Source organism: Anneissia japonica, unplaced genomic scaffold (assembly GCF_011630105.1).
Source record: "Anneissia japonica isolate Jap-2015-1 unplaced genomic scaffold, ASM1163010v1 scaffold288068_len275957_cov168, whole genome shotgun sequence".
NCBI classification, from domain to species: Eukaryota; Metazoa; Echinodermata; class Crinoidea; order Comatulida; family Comatulidae; genus Anneissia; species Anneissia japonica.
Genome location: NW_022698294.1, coordinates 34,951 through 52,078, shown reverse-complemented (window position 1 = coordinate 52,078; position 17,128 = coordinate 34,951). Strand labels below are relative to the sequence as shown.

The following is a 17,128-nucleotide window of genomic DNA, read 5'->3' as shown; positions in this document are numbered from 1 at the left end:
CTGATGCATATTTACATGTTTAGAAGTATTCATTTTAAGTGATCCCAGGAAAGAATTTGTATTGGCTCAAGAATAAGCTTTAAAATGTCAACACTGTGTACAAAGGGGGCGGCTCCCACGGCTCCCCCCCCCCCGGATACGTCCCGGCATCAACATAAAGTATGAGTAGCTCTCATTGACAACCAACGTCATCGTCACTCTTGTTTTTGTTCGAGTTTGAATCCACAGAGCCTTTCGCTTTGAACTTGTGCAAATCAATTAACCTATACTTGTCTTTCTCCACCCAGGAGTAGAAATTGGTACCTAGTACGATGTTGTAGTGGTTAGTGCACAATGCAGAAGGAAATGCACACACTAGGATTATTTCCGATCGAAGGAGAGGAAGAAGACTTTGCGCGTTGTGTATGTCTGCCAACTTCGGAATCAACGCCACAGAAGCTTTTAATTTTATTTCTTGGTTTATGAAAGGCGCTGCATAAGTATTTATATTATTATTGTTTTATTATCAATATTGCATAATGTGGAGTTATGACTAAACAGTTGATATTCTTCGTTAGCATTTTGCTGCAAGAACTTGACTATGCCACCACCACTAACATCACAATCACCATATAAACCATTATTCTTCTGAACTGGGTTTATGTTGAATGAAGTAGGCCTAGGTGCTCTCGACGTCAGAGAGGCAAGGTTGTCCATCGAGCAAATGAAGATGTTGATGTTGGTCTGTACTTCTTGGTTTTTGGAAAGGTTCTTCGAACTTCTCACTTTTGTCTTCTAATGGTAACTGGATGGCGGCTGGATAAATTGCTTCGCTACTGGCGGCGCGCCTGAGCCTGTCGGCGAACGCATCGTGATATTTATTCACTTTTACTATGAAAACGCTTGAGGTAAGTTGGTCGTCATCGAGGGGTTGAAAGCGCGAAGCTAATTTCTTGTGAAAGTAAGTTTGTCTTCTTTCTCGCGCATGTTCCATGTCGGAAGAGTGGGCGTATTCTTTAGGTGGATCCGATTTATTAAAACCCCTCCAAGTATGAATTTAGTAGTGTGAATGACTTCAGATCTTCTGAAGATCGTTTCGTTCGTGGAGGAGGTTCTGGAGCCACATCAGCATATGCATAATCATAGACAAATGTCGTAGCATGTCTGGAAATTCTACACGTAATTTTGTCATTCACCTCAGTATAAGTCTTCTCATTAGGCTCATATTCTGATGACATTTTTTTCTAGATTGCTGAGATGTGACGATAACTGTTGGGTAAAAATGATGCTGCGAGTCAAAACCATTTTCATTATCCTCCAAAGCACTCTGTAGCGTCGCTTGATACGGATGCCCATCAGTATTCATTTTGGTTATTGCATGACACCTTGTCGTCGATGTATTCATACCTGAAATTGATGAATAATATTGTATAGGATTGTGTGACTGATAATATTGTATGACTCTAAAAAAGGAGTATTATGATCGAGTGACTGTGAAAGGTCATTAGAAGAAGTTGAGGCATATTTAAAGCTACAGGATAATGAATATTTTTTTCACCTATCTCTTTCAGACTGATTGGTCGAAGATGTGTCATAAATAGATTTCGACAGGGTTATTTGTATAAAAGGTAAAAAGACATTTAGTCCTAATTTTCAAATAAGGGCAAACTAATGTAAAACGACCATGGCGTATCTAGTGGTGCTCCCCACCCTACAACCACCGCCTCAAGTTTCCCCCTGACATTTCTAGATACGGCCTGAAGATTAAAATGCGGTGTTGGAATAGGCTAGAATCCCCCGGCAGGTAAAGCATAATTATTTGAATTTTTACATAATTAACAGTAATTAAATACATTTATATTTCTTATCCATGGTTTTATTGATATATTTAATTGGTACAAAACATTATCTTACAAATATTATCTAACAACAAAAATGGTCAACCTACCAGAGTATTTAGCCCAAGAACAACTGTGATGTCTTTGCAAGGGAATGTGTTTGCGATCAGTATAACGGTGTCAACAAAATACATCACCGATATCACAATGTGTACAATAGCAGTTTTCTTAAAGCATGGACCTATGGGGTCCATGGACCTATTAATAAGTCCATGGTTAGAGATGAACCCAGTTTTCTTCTGCTTTGGCTGTTCATCACAATCTGACACTTCGCTAACCATCTTCAGATATCTGATAACGTGATTCGAAGTTACGATACAATTTGAACACTCTACTTTAGTCGAATTTATTTCATGTTTTAATTAGTTTATCGATCATAAAATAACTTGACACCAGCTATTCTGCGTACTTGGTTATCGCAACATAGGCCTAAGCATGTTGGTCTTGGCATTTGCTTTAAATAGTCCGATCATATATATGGTGAAAAATACGATATAATATCCAGACTTGAAACTACGAAAGTTTTTCCAACGTGGGTCGCCCTGAAAACAGGACCTGTTTGATATCTGATTTTAAAACAAGACAACTTGTATCAAGAGCGATGCTACGGGAATGTCGTGACATTGTTTAACAATTATTATTTGAAAAAAAATGTTTCCTTGTTTCGATATCAGTAAGGTACGGTAACGGTTCGAAACCTGAAGCAGGCCGGAGTGCCCGTCTCTTACTTTAGCGTTTCAGTATACGCTGTTTTTATGTCCTATCACATGGACAAAATCCTGGGGTTTATTTACAACATCATCATTAATTTTATACACACATTTTAACATCATTATCTTGTGTATTAGGTTCTCGCTTACATTTCTAGCTTGAAAATAAAGTTTTATATTTACTTTTACAATAGCTTAATAAATACATTGCCATTTTCAAATTTCTACATTAAATAAAAAATATCTGTACTTATAGCTAATTTAAAACCAGGTGTGAAAAAGTAGAAAATAATATTTTATATATTTATTTTTCCGACAATAGATGCTAGTCCAACGACTCACCACATCCCACTGTAAACTATTCCGCAAAATAATTGTTATTAATCAAAATCCATAAAAGTACAGAAGTTACCTATTACAAAGCACGAAACCTTAGTTTATTACAAAGTGCGACAGACAGTTGTTAAAAAAGTACGACAGTCCTGTTGTTACAAAGTGCGGAAAAACAGTTAACTTACTCGCGCGAAAGCGCCCCTTTGAATAAGCGCCCCTCTTGAATAGGCGTGAAAATTGTCTTAAGCGCCCTGTTTGAATTAGCGCCCCTCGATTCCTAAAAAAAATCAATCATACAGTACATCACCAACTTAATTTTCTGCATCAACTATTCGCATCTATCTTAGCATCGTCGGTCGGTCAGTCCAACTATCCATGTCTGGCTGTCAGTCTCCATTAAGTTTAAGATAATTTTCAGTTTTGATGTAATCCCGTTCTGTTTTATTGCTTGTTTTTTTTATTCTTTAGAACTACTAGTATTTAATAGGCCTATCAGTCAACTAAAAATAACTGACTTCATCACGCATCACTCTCGTATCTAAGCAAGAAACACTGCAATGATCCTTCTAATCTGAATTGGCAGATCGCCAACACGCTTACCACCACCACCAACACCAAATTTCGTCAATTTCATGCTCTCTCGATCGAAGATTACTTTTTCTTCACCAAAACCATTCACTTATCTTCGATTAAAAAAAACGGTGGCCCTTAAATTTTCCAATTTCCCATAAGCACTCCTTCAATTTTCATCTATTTCCATAAGCGCCTCCTCAATTTCCACTCTGTTTTCATAAGCGCCTCCTTTGAATAAACGCCCCGTTTGAATAAGTTCCCCCTCAAAAAGAGCCAAAAATATTTTAAGCGCCGGGGCGCTTATTCGCGCGAGTACGGTATTACAAAGTGCAACAGGTTTATAAAGTCAGACAAGTGTGTTACATAGTGCTCGACAGGAATTACGGTACTAATGGCGATGATTAATAAAGTGCGACAGTACAGGCGTTTAAAAAATAGCACTTTTATGACATTTGCGTACAGGTGACCAATGTCTGCCAGTAATTTAAATGAGTACCGTACTGTGTTAATATGTGTCCATAAATAAATCAGTTGATAATTATAAATCATTGAAAATCAATAAAAAAAAAAAAAAAGTCGGTATAACATATTGAAAATTGATAACTTATGTGATCTTTTAAATGAGTACAGTAATTTATGGTACAGATGCTTAAACTTTTACACAGAATTCGTCCGACCAGTGGGCAGAAAACTTAGTGTAGTAATACTGTATTCTTTTTGAACCTTTTAACCGCTATAAGTTTGTTGACTTCTATGCAGGTTTTGACTAATCACAGAGCCTTGGAATAAATTTTGCCAAGTTATAACATATATGGTTTTTAAGCAATCAGGTTTACAAGCAATCACTAAAACAGTAAGGCTTAGACATGTATGTTTTTCGGAGATCAGCAGGCTTGTGTCTGTCTTTGTTTAGGAGCAAATTTATGAGCACCATCAGCATTCATGTAAGTATGAGTAGCTCTCATTGACAACCAAACAACCAACGTCATCACCACTATTGTTTCGACTGTGAAACAAAGAAATTTGCATTATGATGAAAACTATTCACGTACAATTGTAGTTTTTACAATATCTTATATTTAATGATTATTAGTACTAAGCCTATAGTTCCAAATCCCAAAAATAATGATGCAATGGGCATTTTTAGGTAAAAGCTGGGATCCAGTTTACTTAGGGTATTTTGACCTTGCTGATTACGAATTTGGTGGAGTGAAATTATTTTTGGTACCAAACTGTTCGGAAAGCTAAAAAGTCAATAGGCCCTACATACTCCAAGTATCGAAATGCACGCCATCGTGTTGGGATTCAATATCTCGACATTAATTATGTCATCATCAGGATGACCCTGAATATGTATTATACTATCTTATCTGAGATTAATCAGTAGACCTTTCGGTTTTATGTAATAGTCAAGTAGCCAGTAGTTTAGAGAATGGTAAAGCAAAATTTTATTTGTATCCTCCGGTGCCGAAATCCAGTTTACCCAAACCCAGATTGCTCAGTTCTTTTACCGAAACTCGATTTGCCAAATTCCAGTGTGCTAACTCAAAAATCATGAAACCCAGTTTGCCGATACCCAGTTTTCCGATTATTGAGTGCCATATATAGCCAGTGTGCTAAAAAAGTTAAATTATTCTACTATTCTACCTCTAAAAGAACAGGGAGAAGCAGCGTACATCTTTGGTAAAAGTGATAGGCGGGATCGGGCGAAGCCGTATGCCTACCAACGTTTAGACAAATGTGATTCTTGATAGGCCTAGTTGTGTCCTCCTCCTCATATCGCTGCAGTGTTCCAGTGGTGGATTCAAGAACAATTAACAAGGAACTAATCTAAGTGACTAAAAATAACTTAGCTTCTTAACCAGTCACTATAGCAATTGCAGAGTGCCATAAATATTTGTACAAAATATTAAAAGGATTAAAATTAATTTAGCGCTATCATTTCATTGATAACGATATATTTCTATACTTGTGTGAAGTAAAAATAAGTATCAACAGCTGTTTGATTGTATTTTTTAAGCCTAAAGGCTATTTTAGTATGCGCCTTTTTTCTGCCCTAATAAATGGGATTTTTTGCTAATAAATAGTTTCCTGGTAATTTTTGGAGAATATGATTTAGGGCTATTATAGAAATATTATTTTGAGTAATATGAGACCTTCACCTTTCTTGCATATTATAGGCCTACTAACAGAGTTTTCCTGGGGCGGATTGCTATAAAACGGTTTTACTGGTAGTCTTAACTCCTCAGATAAAGCCGGCTTTATCACTACGGTCTTACTAAAGTCATTCCTCTAAGACCATTGCTATAAAACAGTCTTCCCCAAGACCGCTTTGAGTATTCAAACGCAAACAAGCACACCCCGGTAACGTAAGATTGGGGGCGACGTCATTTGTGCTCGACGCACGCAAATGTATCGAAATTAACGTAATGTAGACCTATTTTTACAGATGCTGAGAAGTGTGCGGAATTCATCGTTCGATTCTCCGACATTGACGATCTAGGTCTAAGTCTTGCCATTGCAATGTTGAATTAATCAGCAGAATGTCATGATGAAAATGATTTAAGACTATTTTAAGCCTCCGAGTAGGCTTTAAAATTTAAGATGGCTAACTGGTTAAATCGCGGTATAGCAATGGTCTAAAATAATCATAGACCAGTAGTGACGTCACGATTATAGCCGGCTAACAGTTAAGACCGTCTAAGAACCGCTTATAGCAATCCGCCCCAGATTTGCAGAAGTTTAACAAAACCGCCTTTTGAAGTAAAATTAAATATATTTTTATGCATAAATATATATTTGTGATTTATTAATGCAAATTTTGCTCATTTGTAAGCATTGAATAAATTTAAAGATTTAATGGCCTTGAAAATAAGAAAATTATAAGAATAATGTGTTATGCCCTAAAAAGGGATTTTTATTTTTTATAATAAATATTTTCCTGGTAATTTTTGGAGAACATTTTCCACTACAGCTAAAAGAAATATATGTATTCTGAGTAATATGAGACCAAATTCAACTCATCTGTACATAATTATGCTAGCAGAGCTACGGCGTTTTTCTGATTTTTGCAAAATTTTACCCGCCTTTTTTTAAATAGAATTAAGCATATTTGTATGCATAAAATATATGAATTTTTTTTATAAAAACGTATATTTGTTTGTGATTTATTAGTGTGACTTTACCTCATTTGCCAGTATTAATTGAATTAAAACATGTTATGGCATTGAATATGTTTTTATTTGAATTGAAAATAAGAAAATTATAAAAATTATGTTGTTTTACGCTAAAAACAGGAGTTTTTGGTAATACATATTCTCCTGCACAAATACTAACAGAGTTACAGAGTTCTTGATTTTTGCAAAATTTTACCGAAACCATTGAATCGATTATAACAAAGAATGTAAAAAAAATTATTGTTTGTGTTTCACTATTGTCACTTCAGCTTTCATTTTTCAATGGCATTATTTTCAATGGTTTTGAATACAAGAAAATTATAAAACGTGTTTATTGGCCAAAAACGGGGTTTTTGGTAATAACTTTTTTCCTAGTAGGCCTATTTGTGGGGGAATTCTTCTATCATAGTGAATAGATTTAAAATAAGCATTCCGAACAGTTTGGTACCAAAATGAACTCTCCATGACCAGGGAACAGTGAAATTACACTGTTTTCTGCCATGACAAATAGTAAGTGAAATACAGTGTTAGTCTTTTTCCCCTAAAATGGATGCTTTTGCATAAAAGCGGCCATTTTGGCCTTAGATGAAAGAATATCGCTTAAGAGATCCACCAGATTCGTAATCAGCAAAAGGTCAAAATACCCTTAAATCAAGTGGATTCCAGTTTCTATTTAAAAATTCCCATTGATTCGTTATAGAGGCCGGGTTTGGAGAAATAAAACCTGTCTATATATAGTTTTCGATTTCACAACGCCGGTAAAATCTGGACATAATGACGTCACATAAAGTCATTGCGCAATTTCTTGGATTGTGAAAGGTGATATGTACTTAAGTTATTATTGTTTTATTAGCAATATATTTTTCTGTGAAATGGTGTAAATGGTTAGTCATAGCTACTATACATGCCTTTTCAAACTAGTCTTCTTTGTTGTTTCATCGCCAACCATAGACTCCTGCAGACTGGAAAATGGCAGCTGACATTCTCCTGTGGTCCTTTGTTGCATCGACTTTACTATGCCACCGCTATTAGCGCCACAATCACCATATAAACCCCAATTCTTCTGAACTGGTTCTGTGTTGGATGAGGTACACTCATCGGTGCTCTCGACGTCAGAGAGGCAAGATTGTCCATTCACCGAATGAAAATGTTCATGTTGGTCTGTACGTTTTGGTCTGGGAAAAGGTTCTCCGACCTTTTTCTCGCTCTCGTCTTTTAATGGTGACTGGTTGGCAACAGGATATATTTCTTCGTTACTGACGGCGCACCTGAGTCTGTCGGCAAACGCATTGTGATATTTATTCACTTTTGCTAAGAAAACGCCTGAGGTAGGTTGATCGTCAGCGAGGGGTTGGAAGCGCGACGCAAATTTCTTGTGAAAGTAAGTTTGTCTTCTTTCTCGCGCATGTTCCATGTCGGCAGAGTGTGCGTATTTTTTAGGTGGATCCGATTTATCATAAATTTCCAGGTATGGATGTGGTAGTGTAAATGACTTTAGAACTTCTGAAGAACGTTTTGCTCGTGGTGGAGGTTCTGGCGCCACATCAGCATATGTATAATCATAGACAAACGTCGTAACCTTTCCAGGAAATTTCAAATTTGACGTCATTTTGTCATCCATCTCAATATAGGTCGTCTCATCAAGCTGACGCTCTGGTGAAACTTCTTGAGATTGCTGAGATGTGACGATAACTGTTGGGTAAAAATGGTGCGATTTAAAACCATTTTCATTATCCTCCACCAACGCACCCTGGAGTGTCTCTTGATACGGATGCCCATCAGTATTCTTTTGGTTATTGGACGGCAAATTGTCGCCGATGGTGCTGTATTCATACCTGGAATTAATAATTAATATAGTATAAAATTATTTATATAGCTTCTAACAAAGGAGCATTAGGATCAATGGCCTGCAGCACATTGGAAGTTGAGGCCTATTTCGAAAGCTGTAGGATAATACCGTAAGTAATTTCGTCACTTGTCTCTTACCGTAAAAGAAACTGACAGGTCGAGATATGTCATAAATAGTTAATGTAAATTTACACAATGTAGTCCAAAGCACGTGACACTATATCGTTCATGATAATGATAACAATGATGATCAATAATAATGATAGGCCTAATGATTATAATAATAATAAAGCGATGATTATTTTAGGGCAAATACCCGACTTTACATATAACAATAACAATAACACGATCGATAAATATTTATGGGATGTTATTAGCTACGACTTTCTCTTTTCTAATATTGAAAGCAACGTAAAGGAACTCAGATAACTGAAACTGTAACTGTGTATATTAGAATAATTTTTGTTGAAAAGTTTATTTACTTACTATTGATAATCATTCTTGCTAAATGACTCTCTATATTACTATTAAATTATTAAATTTTTAAATCATTAAATTATTACATTAATATTACTTAAAATAAGTTCTTAACAAAATATCTTTGTATCGCATACTTCTTGGTTAAGGCGAAACCAAATGATGATGGTATGGTATATAGAGAGATTTAGTATCGCATAGGCCTACTCCTTAAGCGAAACCAAACTATGACGGTTACAATAAAGAAAAAGATAATGATGATGATGGCGATGACGATAATGATGATGTAGATGATTATGATGGTAGTGATAATGATTGAAGTTAAATGTGAATAATGATACAATAATAGTAAACATACTTAGAATTGGATGGTTGTCTTTTCTCTTCCAATTTAACAAACTCATCCGCGTTCTGAGTGGCTCTCTGAAAGACGTGATTTATTGGTAAAGTCCTCTATCAATATTACTGATAAAGATAAATCATAACTAAGCCCCCAGTCCATGCAGCATGAACGATAACCATAAGGGGAATAACGTGTATTCGTAATCGTATGCTATTTTTCGATGAAACATGATTAATTAATGAATCCATTCAAATATTCTTAAATAAATACATTGACATTGGAAATGAAATTGAACTATTCACGTTGAAATGGCTGATGAAACTGGAAATAATTTTTAAAGATATGAATACATAGGCCTCTATATATATTTTATTGAAGAATTAAATTACCCAAATTGGTTATATAGGTAGGCCTAATAGAAATAATACGCTCGAACAAAGCTCCACGCAATGTTGTCCCGTTTTTGGTGACACGTTTAAAAGCTGACATCATGATGTCATACCTAAGCACATCTAATGCTAAACACGTCAAGATCCTAAGCACATTAAGATATATCTAAACACGTTTAGCTTTTAAACGCGTCACCAAAAACTGACAACATTGCATGGAGCTTTGTGTTTAAATCCTCCACGCTGTTTTTACAGTGTAGATTCCAGTTGGGAGAACCGGTGGTTTAACAAATTTGATGTTTACTTGCATAAGCTTTCATATCATCATATCATCTCAACGAAAGAATAGTATATGTACCGGTACCGATCTTAAACTATATACTCTCACCTCTTGTTTTAATCTGTTCACTACTTTGTTAAACACCGACACCGATACAATGCAGTTCGGGATTTCAAACAACGCACTGACTGTCGAGTACAAAGTGATTACAGTAGCACTAATAAAGCTCTAAAAATAAGACAAAACGAAAAGGTAATCGTAGAATATCTCGCAGCGTCATTGTGCTGAATTGCGTATGTGCATGGTCCGCAAGGGAAGGAGTGGCCGGGAAGAGCTTCCCCATAGGGGAGAAAAATATATGTATTTTTAAACTATTGGTAGGCCTAACGTAGACTCTAAATTTGACTGAACAAGCCTTTGAAACCTTTAGCCTAAATTGTCATATTTTCTGGTTTCGCCCCCTAAACAACTCCCGATAGATTTTAAGCGACGCCCGATCAGGCCTACTTACGCTCTCGTCGGGGTCATCGCCCACCCACATCGGAAAGTCGGACCCGCGTCGGAAGAATCCTGGCGCCACCCTACTTCATCATCCACAGAAAGACGCTTAGTAGCTCTATACCCACATCATTTCAGAACGACAACAGGGGCGGAAATGAACCATAGCATCGGGAATCTCCTACTCGTCCGAAAGACGCAATGGGTTTTTTAAAGTGCACACGAGCCAGATGTGGACCACCAAGTCCTTATTCAAGAAGAGTTGGTTCTACTCGAGGAAAATATATAGGCCTAAATAGTTTTCTCAACAGGAAGGTATAAAATTATAGAGATATTTGTATACCTCTGGTTCAATAATAATAATAATAATAATAATAATAATAATAATAATAATAATAATAATAATAATAATAATAATAATAATAATAATAATAATAATAATAATAATAATAATAAGGTAAGAACTTATATAGCGCCGTTTAAAAAACCGAAGTAATTATCAGTGGCGCTTCAAGTTCCGAATCTTGGACCTGTACACAAATACGAATAGACTATGTATGATTTATTTTGTCTATAATAATATGATTAATGCATATACATGATAATTTATTCCTGTATATAATTTAATATAAATAAAACAAATTGTAAAGGTATATACATTTCTAAATCATATATTTAAAAAACTGTACCCACGTTTGTTTGGCCACATGAAGATATGAAGAAACGTATGATAGCAACTACTAGCAGACACAGAGCACCCACACCACTAAGCACTGATAAGCCGATATATACTTTACTCTGTATTTAATTTAAATAGGAAAATATTATTATCATTAATATTATTATTACAGTATTCTTAATAATGTTAGCCTATTATTGTTCTTGCTGTCATCGTCGTCGTAGTTATCATCGCCACTATTATCATCAGCATCATTATTAGCGGTCGAAATCCGTTATTAAAATATGAAACTTCAATGGTCACTATTCGTCCGGTCCAGGGGTGGCGCAAGGATTTGCCCGACGGGGTTCGATGTCTCCGACGGTAAGCCGAGGTCCCTGACGAGAGTGGGTGGTGGGCGTGGGCGGACGCCGCTCAAAATATTCCGAAAGTGGTCCAGTTTATGATTACCATCCTCACCCAAATATGTACCATCATTACTATTACCACTATCGTACGGTGGTTAAGGTATGCATTCTGTAACCGTATTTACATCAATCCGCCGTACTTAACTGCATATGGGATACACATCTGTCTCTTATACACATCTAGATGTGTATAAGAGACAGCATATAGGTCCTATATATATATATTAATATTAATATTACAATATTTCACTCTTTTATACAGTAGAAACTACACTTACGAGTGGTATGCTTGGACGCTTTGATGCTCTAAATCCAATAATTCCCGTCAGTAGAGCAATCTGTAAGTGAAGATAGCTACTCATTTCAAAAACACTTTAAATTTACGTCGTCATTTAATTTTTTCCTTCTGCTTCCTTCATTGTAACAAGTACAAGAAACATTTATTCATCACATATGCCTCTGACCAAATAATATACATTGTACATAACGATAAGAAATACATTTTAAAACTTTGATAAAGGGACGATATTTTTGGTGGACATTAAATAGACATTTAGATGTTGACAGGTTATTTGTATAAAAGGAAATCTGAATAATAATGACAAAGGAATGTAAAATGACCTCAGTGGCGTGTACTCCCTAACCTCACGAAAAAGCTCCCCACTCCAATTCGTCCCGTGAAAATTTCTAAATACTGTACACCACTGAAGACCAAACTGTGGTGTTGAGTAGCCTATAACTTCCGGCACCTAACAGTATAATGATTTAAACTTCTACATATCATTAACTGTAATTAAATATATTTCTTATCCATGATTTTATTGATTAAATTTAACTAAAAAACAACATCGTCTTCACAGACAAAAAAAAAATAAAATAGTCATCCTACCAGAGTATTTTAGCCCAAAAACAGCTGATATCTTTATAAGGGAATGTGTCTGCGATGGGTATAACGGTGTCAACAAAATACATCACAGGTATCACAATGGCAAATTCAGTGGTGTATATAGTGGGCGCAACCTAACCCCACAAAAAAGCTCGCCCCGGTGAAAATTTCTAAATATTGTGCAACACTGAAGACCAACCTGTGGTGTGGAGTAGCCTAGAACTCTCGGCACCAGTACCTACTTGATTTTTTACATATCATTATAAGTAATTAAATATACTTCTTATCCATTGTTTTTATTGATTGAATTTAATTTAAAAACAACATCATCTTCAAAGACAAAAAAATAGTCAACCTACCAGAGTATTTAACCCAAGAACAACTGTGATATCTTTACAAGGGAATGTGTCTGCGATGGGTATAACGGTGTCAACAAAATACATCACCGATATCACAATGTGTACAATAGCAGTTTGGTTAGAGATGTACCCAGCTTTCTTCTGCTCCTTAGGCTGGTCACCACACTGTGGCACTTGCCTAACCATCTTCAAATAGGCCTATATCTGATCACGTGATTCGAACTTAAAATACAATTCGAACACACTCAATCGAATTTATTTCATCAAAAGATAAATCCCGCTGGCTACTCTGCGTACTTGTTAGCGGAATAACTGCATTAGTTAGTCTTAGAATTTGCTTTAAATAGTCCGATCATAGATTTGGTGAAAAGTACGATATCAAGGCTTGAAAATAAATAGGTTTATCCAACAAATTGACAGCCCTTGCTAAAGACCAGACCCGTTGTATAATATCTGAATTCGAAATCAAGACAACCTGTATCAAGAAGCGATGCTACGAATGTCATGGCATATAATACTTGTTTGTTTCCTTGTTTCGATATTAGTACGCTGTAGAGTATATACGTCGTTTTATATGGACAAGAAAATGGGGTTCATTTATAACAGGTTACCGTAATAAAAAACATCATAATTATTTTATATGCACGTTTTAACGTCAGGAATTGCCATCATTAAATTGTGAATTGTACTCGATACACTGCGATAGGCCATTTCAAATTTTATATTTATAGTACTTAAATAATGATGTTTGACATGATTTATTTCGAAATAAAAGGCGGCTTTATATCATAGGATTTTACATCCTTATATACATTTTCTCCTAGTAATTTTAAGTAATTTTGCATCAATTTTGCTTTTTAATTTAATGACAAAACATTTACAAAAAGATGATTAGGGAGATTTCGCAACCTTACAAAAACGATAACGAATAAGAATACGTCATTATCATTATATTCATTTGTACTTAAAACATTATTGACAATACGCACGAGCTCAATATGATCCTTCATTCATACAAAAGGCATGAATCGCCTACATTGTGTGGGATATGCTGATGTGGGGGATGATGGGTTGTCTAACAATTTGATGATGTTAGCGTATTCGTTATCTTTTTCTTAAACTTGCGAAAACTCCCTATTATGATTACCATCCTCACCCAAATATGTACCATCATTACTATTACCACTATCGTACGGTGGTTAAGGTATGCATTCTGTAACCGTATTTACATCAATCCGCCGTACTTAACTGCATATGGGATACACATTTTACAAAAATAAAAACTGTTGTTAGCAATATCGAGACGATACTAAAAAAGAAATAATGAAAAGATAATATGTATGGAAGTTTTCATGCTCACTAATTTATTGTAGGAGAAATACATCACAACACATCAATCTAAACTATTTAATGATAAAAAAAAGAAAAAGAAATGGTTTACACACTACACAAAACATGAGTTTTTATACACCTACGTAATTGATATATACGTAGGTGTACCGTTCTTAAGATTCGATTCACTGAAGTAAAATTCTTGTTACTCCAAACAACATTTATCTGAAGAGAATGTTCGTCAGAAGTTAACATTTCAACCCCTTAATAAACAGTATAGGGCCTAATAATAGGATACATATTTCCAATTTTTATATTTTTTACATTTAATTTTGGTATAACTTGGAATGTTGTTAACTTTGTTCAATAGGCCTATAACCAATTTATACGCTACTAGGCGATGTCACATGTAAAGAATTTTGCTTTCTATAAAAAAATAATGCCAGTGGAGACTCTGCTAACATTTCATATAAGCCTATACAGTACATAAAAATACATTAAAATAAAAAGCCTCATTATTTAGGGCTCGAGTTGGTATAATAACACGATGACAAATAATAGTAACAAGTAAATTCATTGTGGGGTAAGCACTAGAGCACCGTATGGAGTATTATTTATCAAATCTATTAATATACTAAATACGATATAAGATTCGGGAATAGCACCTATATTTCCTAGTCTTTTCTGATATCAACATTTACAAAATATTCATATACATACAATCAAGGTTAAAATATCCGATTAAGGACTATCGGATCAGTTGTCAATAGCATCCGTAAATAATATACAATTGATTAAAAGTGTCTCTAAACAAGTTTACATATTGATATAAAGCATGATATATTATTAAATGGCATCATGTTTTATATTAAGCTCATCTTAAAATTTCAGATCAGCTTTACTATCATTTAACAACAAGTAGGCCTACACTTGTCAATGGATATTGCTGGGGTGTCAATGAAACTAAACAGTATAGAATTGTAAGAAGTCCAACTGCCCTGATTTTGTATGCACGCAATGTAACGTTAAAAAAGTACTGCCACACGATAGGGGCGCACAAACAGAATTTAAATAGAGTTCGCTTGAAATGCGTCTTTTAAGGACACGCCCCTTCATGGCAGTTATTTTTGAAATAGGATTGCGTTTCAACGTTACCACGAGAGTCAGACCTCTTGCAGTTGTTACTCTTTGATAAAACTGACCAACTTAATAAGGGACCAGGAACATGCTCATTTCGAACACACACATCTGTGTACGTAAGTTTACCCTGTCATTTTGTGGAACCTAGAAACAATGCTTAAATGGTTGGGTTTATTGGAATGGAACACAAACAGGACGGAAGTATAATAGTTTGAACTGAGCATTAATTCCCTTCATATCTAGATAAAGATTAAATAATTGTTTCTTTTTTTTTTCTTCACCTGAAATTTAACCATGCTTTAAGCCAGCATCTTAACTAGCAAGCTATGGCTCCACTTCCATTGAAAATAAATACAGTACCAGGTTCCAGTAATTTCCAATATTGTAGGCCTACTAATTGTACTCTTATGGAAACATTTATGAACATTAGACAATTAAAATCATAAACGAAAACAAACACAGTATCTTATAAATTACAGTCATTAATACTTCTTTGAATATATCTATGTAAAAAACCCTTTGATGATGAGATTTGCAGTTTAATAACATCACACAACATACATAAAACAAGGGTTCAATCAGTTTCTAATACGCATCAAAACTGAGTTTTATAGTACTGACACTACTATTTATAGTACTATGATAATAATTACAATAATATTAAGCAACATTTATTAATATCATAAAAGATACAAGCTTTTGAGCACACATTTTAAATGTGTATTGTCTGCTCGAAAGTTTATTTATAACAAAAATGTTGCACCATTTCTGATGCCCTACCTCTTTCTATCAATCATTACTCATCATTATTTTTAATATTTCTTTCACTTTCATTTAGAATAATTGTATTCTAAAGCTAATTCCAGAAAAAAAAACCATATTTTGATATTTTGCCATTTGTCCAGGTTTTGTGGGAGCATGTCACATTTATACACTAAGGTTGTTCAAATTGGCCTGTGTAAGGCAACACCTTTTTTTATTCCTTGTACACCCCTGAGCAATGACGATTGATTTGTGCATAAGAGATAATTCACATGAGACCAATGACATCATCATCTCTCTTTTGACATACCATTATCGTAGCTTTTATTTCAGCCCTCCTTCTGAAACACAACTAGAGCAGCGATTTACTTGAACCAGAAGCCTACTGGGTCCACCAACAAATTCTGGCGCCCTCTAAGTGAACACTTGCCGGATCAAAGATCTTATAAACACAAGATAGCGTTCTCCGCAATTTACGCGTGCAAATTCTGTAATAAGGCATGAATGGCGCCCTCTTGCTAAATTGGAAACTTTTGACCCTTGACCGCTCTTACCACACCGTACGTCGCGCGGCTTTACTAATCCTGTGAACAGCAGAACAGGAACCATCTCAGATCCATGGCAACAGACAAGACGCCCTGATTACTTTTTCTCTTTGGTATAATAGCGCATGAATGGCGCCCTTTTGCTAAATTGGAAACTTTTGAACCTTGACCGACGCTTCTATTTGTTACGCGTAAATTGCGGAGAACGCTATCTTGTTTTTATAAGATCTTTGCCGGATGCAACACAAGTCTGATGACTAGGTGGCAGTCTAAGAAGGTCACCTTTGTAAAAAAATTGTGTCAGGTGCTGCTTTTGAGTGCAACAGGCTTAAGGATCACAGTGGTTCAGCACGCACACACACACACACACACACAGTGGTACCACCAGTTTTAAGTATAATTTATAAATGACCTATAACATTTGATATCTAACCAAAATTACAAAAATGTTATCCCTGTAAAATTAGAGGCATATTTTTTTCAACTAGTGCAGCATAACTTTTTTGCCCCCGTA

General features: G+C 35.3%; 1 protein-coding gene across 1 annotated transcript; it reads right to left on the bottom strand.

Moving 5' to 3' along the window:
- Window positions 1-1,833: 1,833 nt before the first annotated feature.
- Window positions 1,834-17,119, bottom strand: LOC117102467. The gene is made up of 7 exons (XM_033242732.1): window positions 12,836-17,119; window positions 11,869-11,928; window positions 11,198-11,302; window positions 10,115-10,234; window positions 9,353-9,417; window positions 7,578-8,504; window positions 1,834-4,499 (listed from the first exon to the last, which is right to left on the bottom strand). The coding sequence occupies exons 1-7, from the start codon at window positions 13,019-13,021 to the stop codon at window positions 4,427-4,429; spliced, it is 1,536 nt and encodes a 511-aa protein (XP_033098623.1). The 5' UTR covers window positions 13,022-17,119; the 3' UTR covers window positions 1,834-4,426.
- Window positions 17,120-17,128: the final 9 nt, after the last annotated feature.

Excerpts from the sequence above, each read along its gene's own strand:
- LOC117102467 (XM_033242732.1), bottom strand. The coding sequence starts at position 13,021 with ATGGTTAGGCAAGTGCCACAGTGTGGTGACCAGCCTAAGGAGCAGAAG. Across the intron at positions 10,235-11,197 it reads CTTCATGTGGCCAAACAAAC|AGCTTTATTAGTGCTACTGT; the intron begins GTGGGTACAGTT and ends TCTTATTTTTAG. Across the intron at positions 8,505-9,352 it reads AGACAACCATCCAATTCTAA|GTATGAATACAGCACCATCG; the intron begins GTATGTTTACTA and ends TATTAATTCCAG.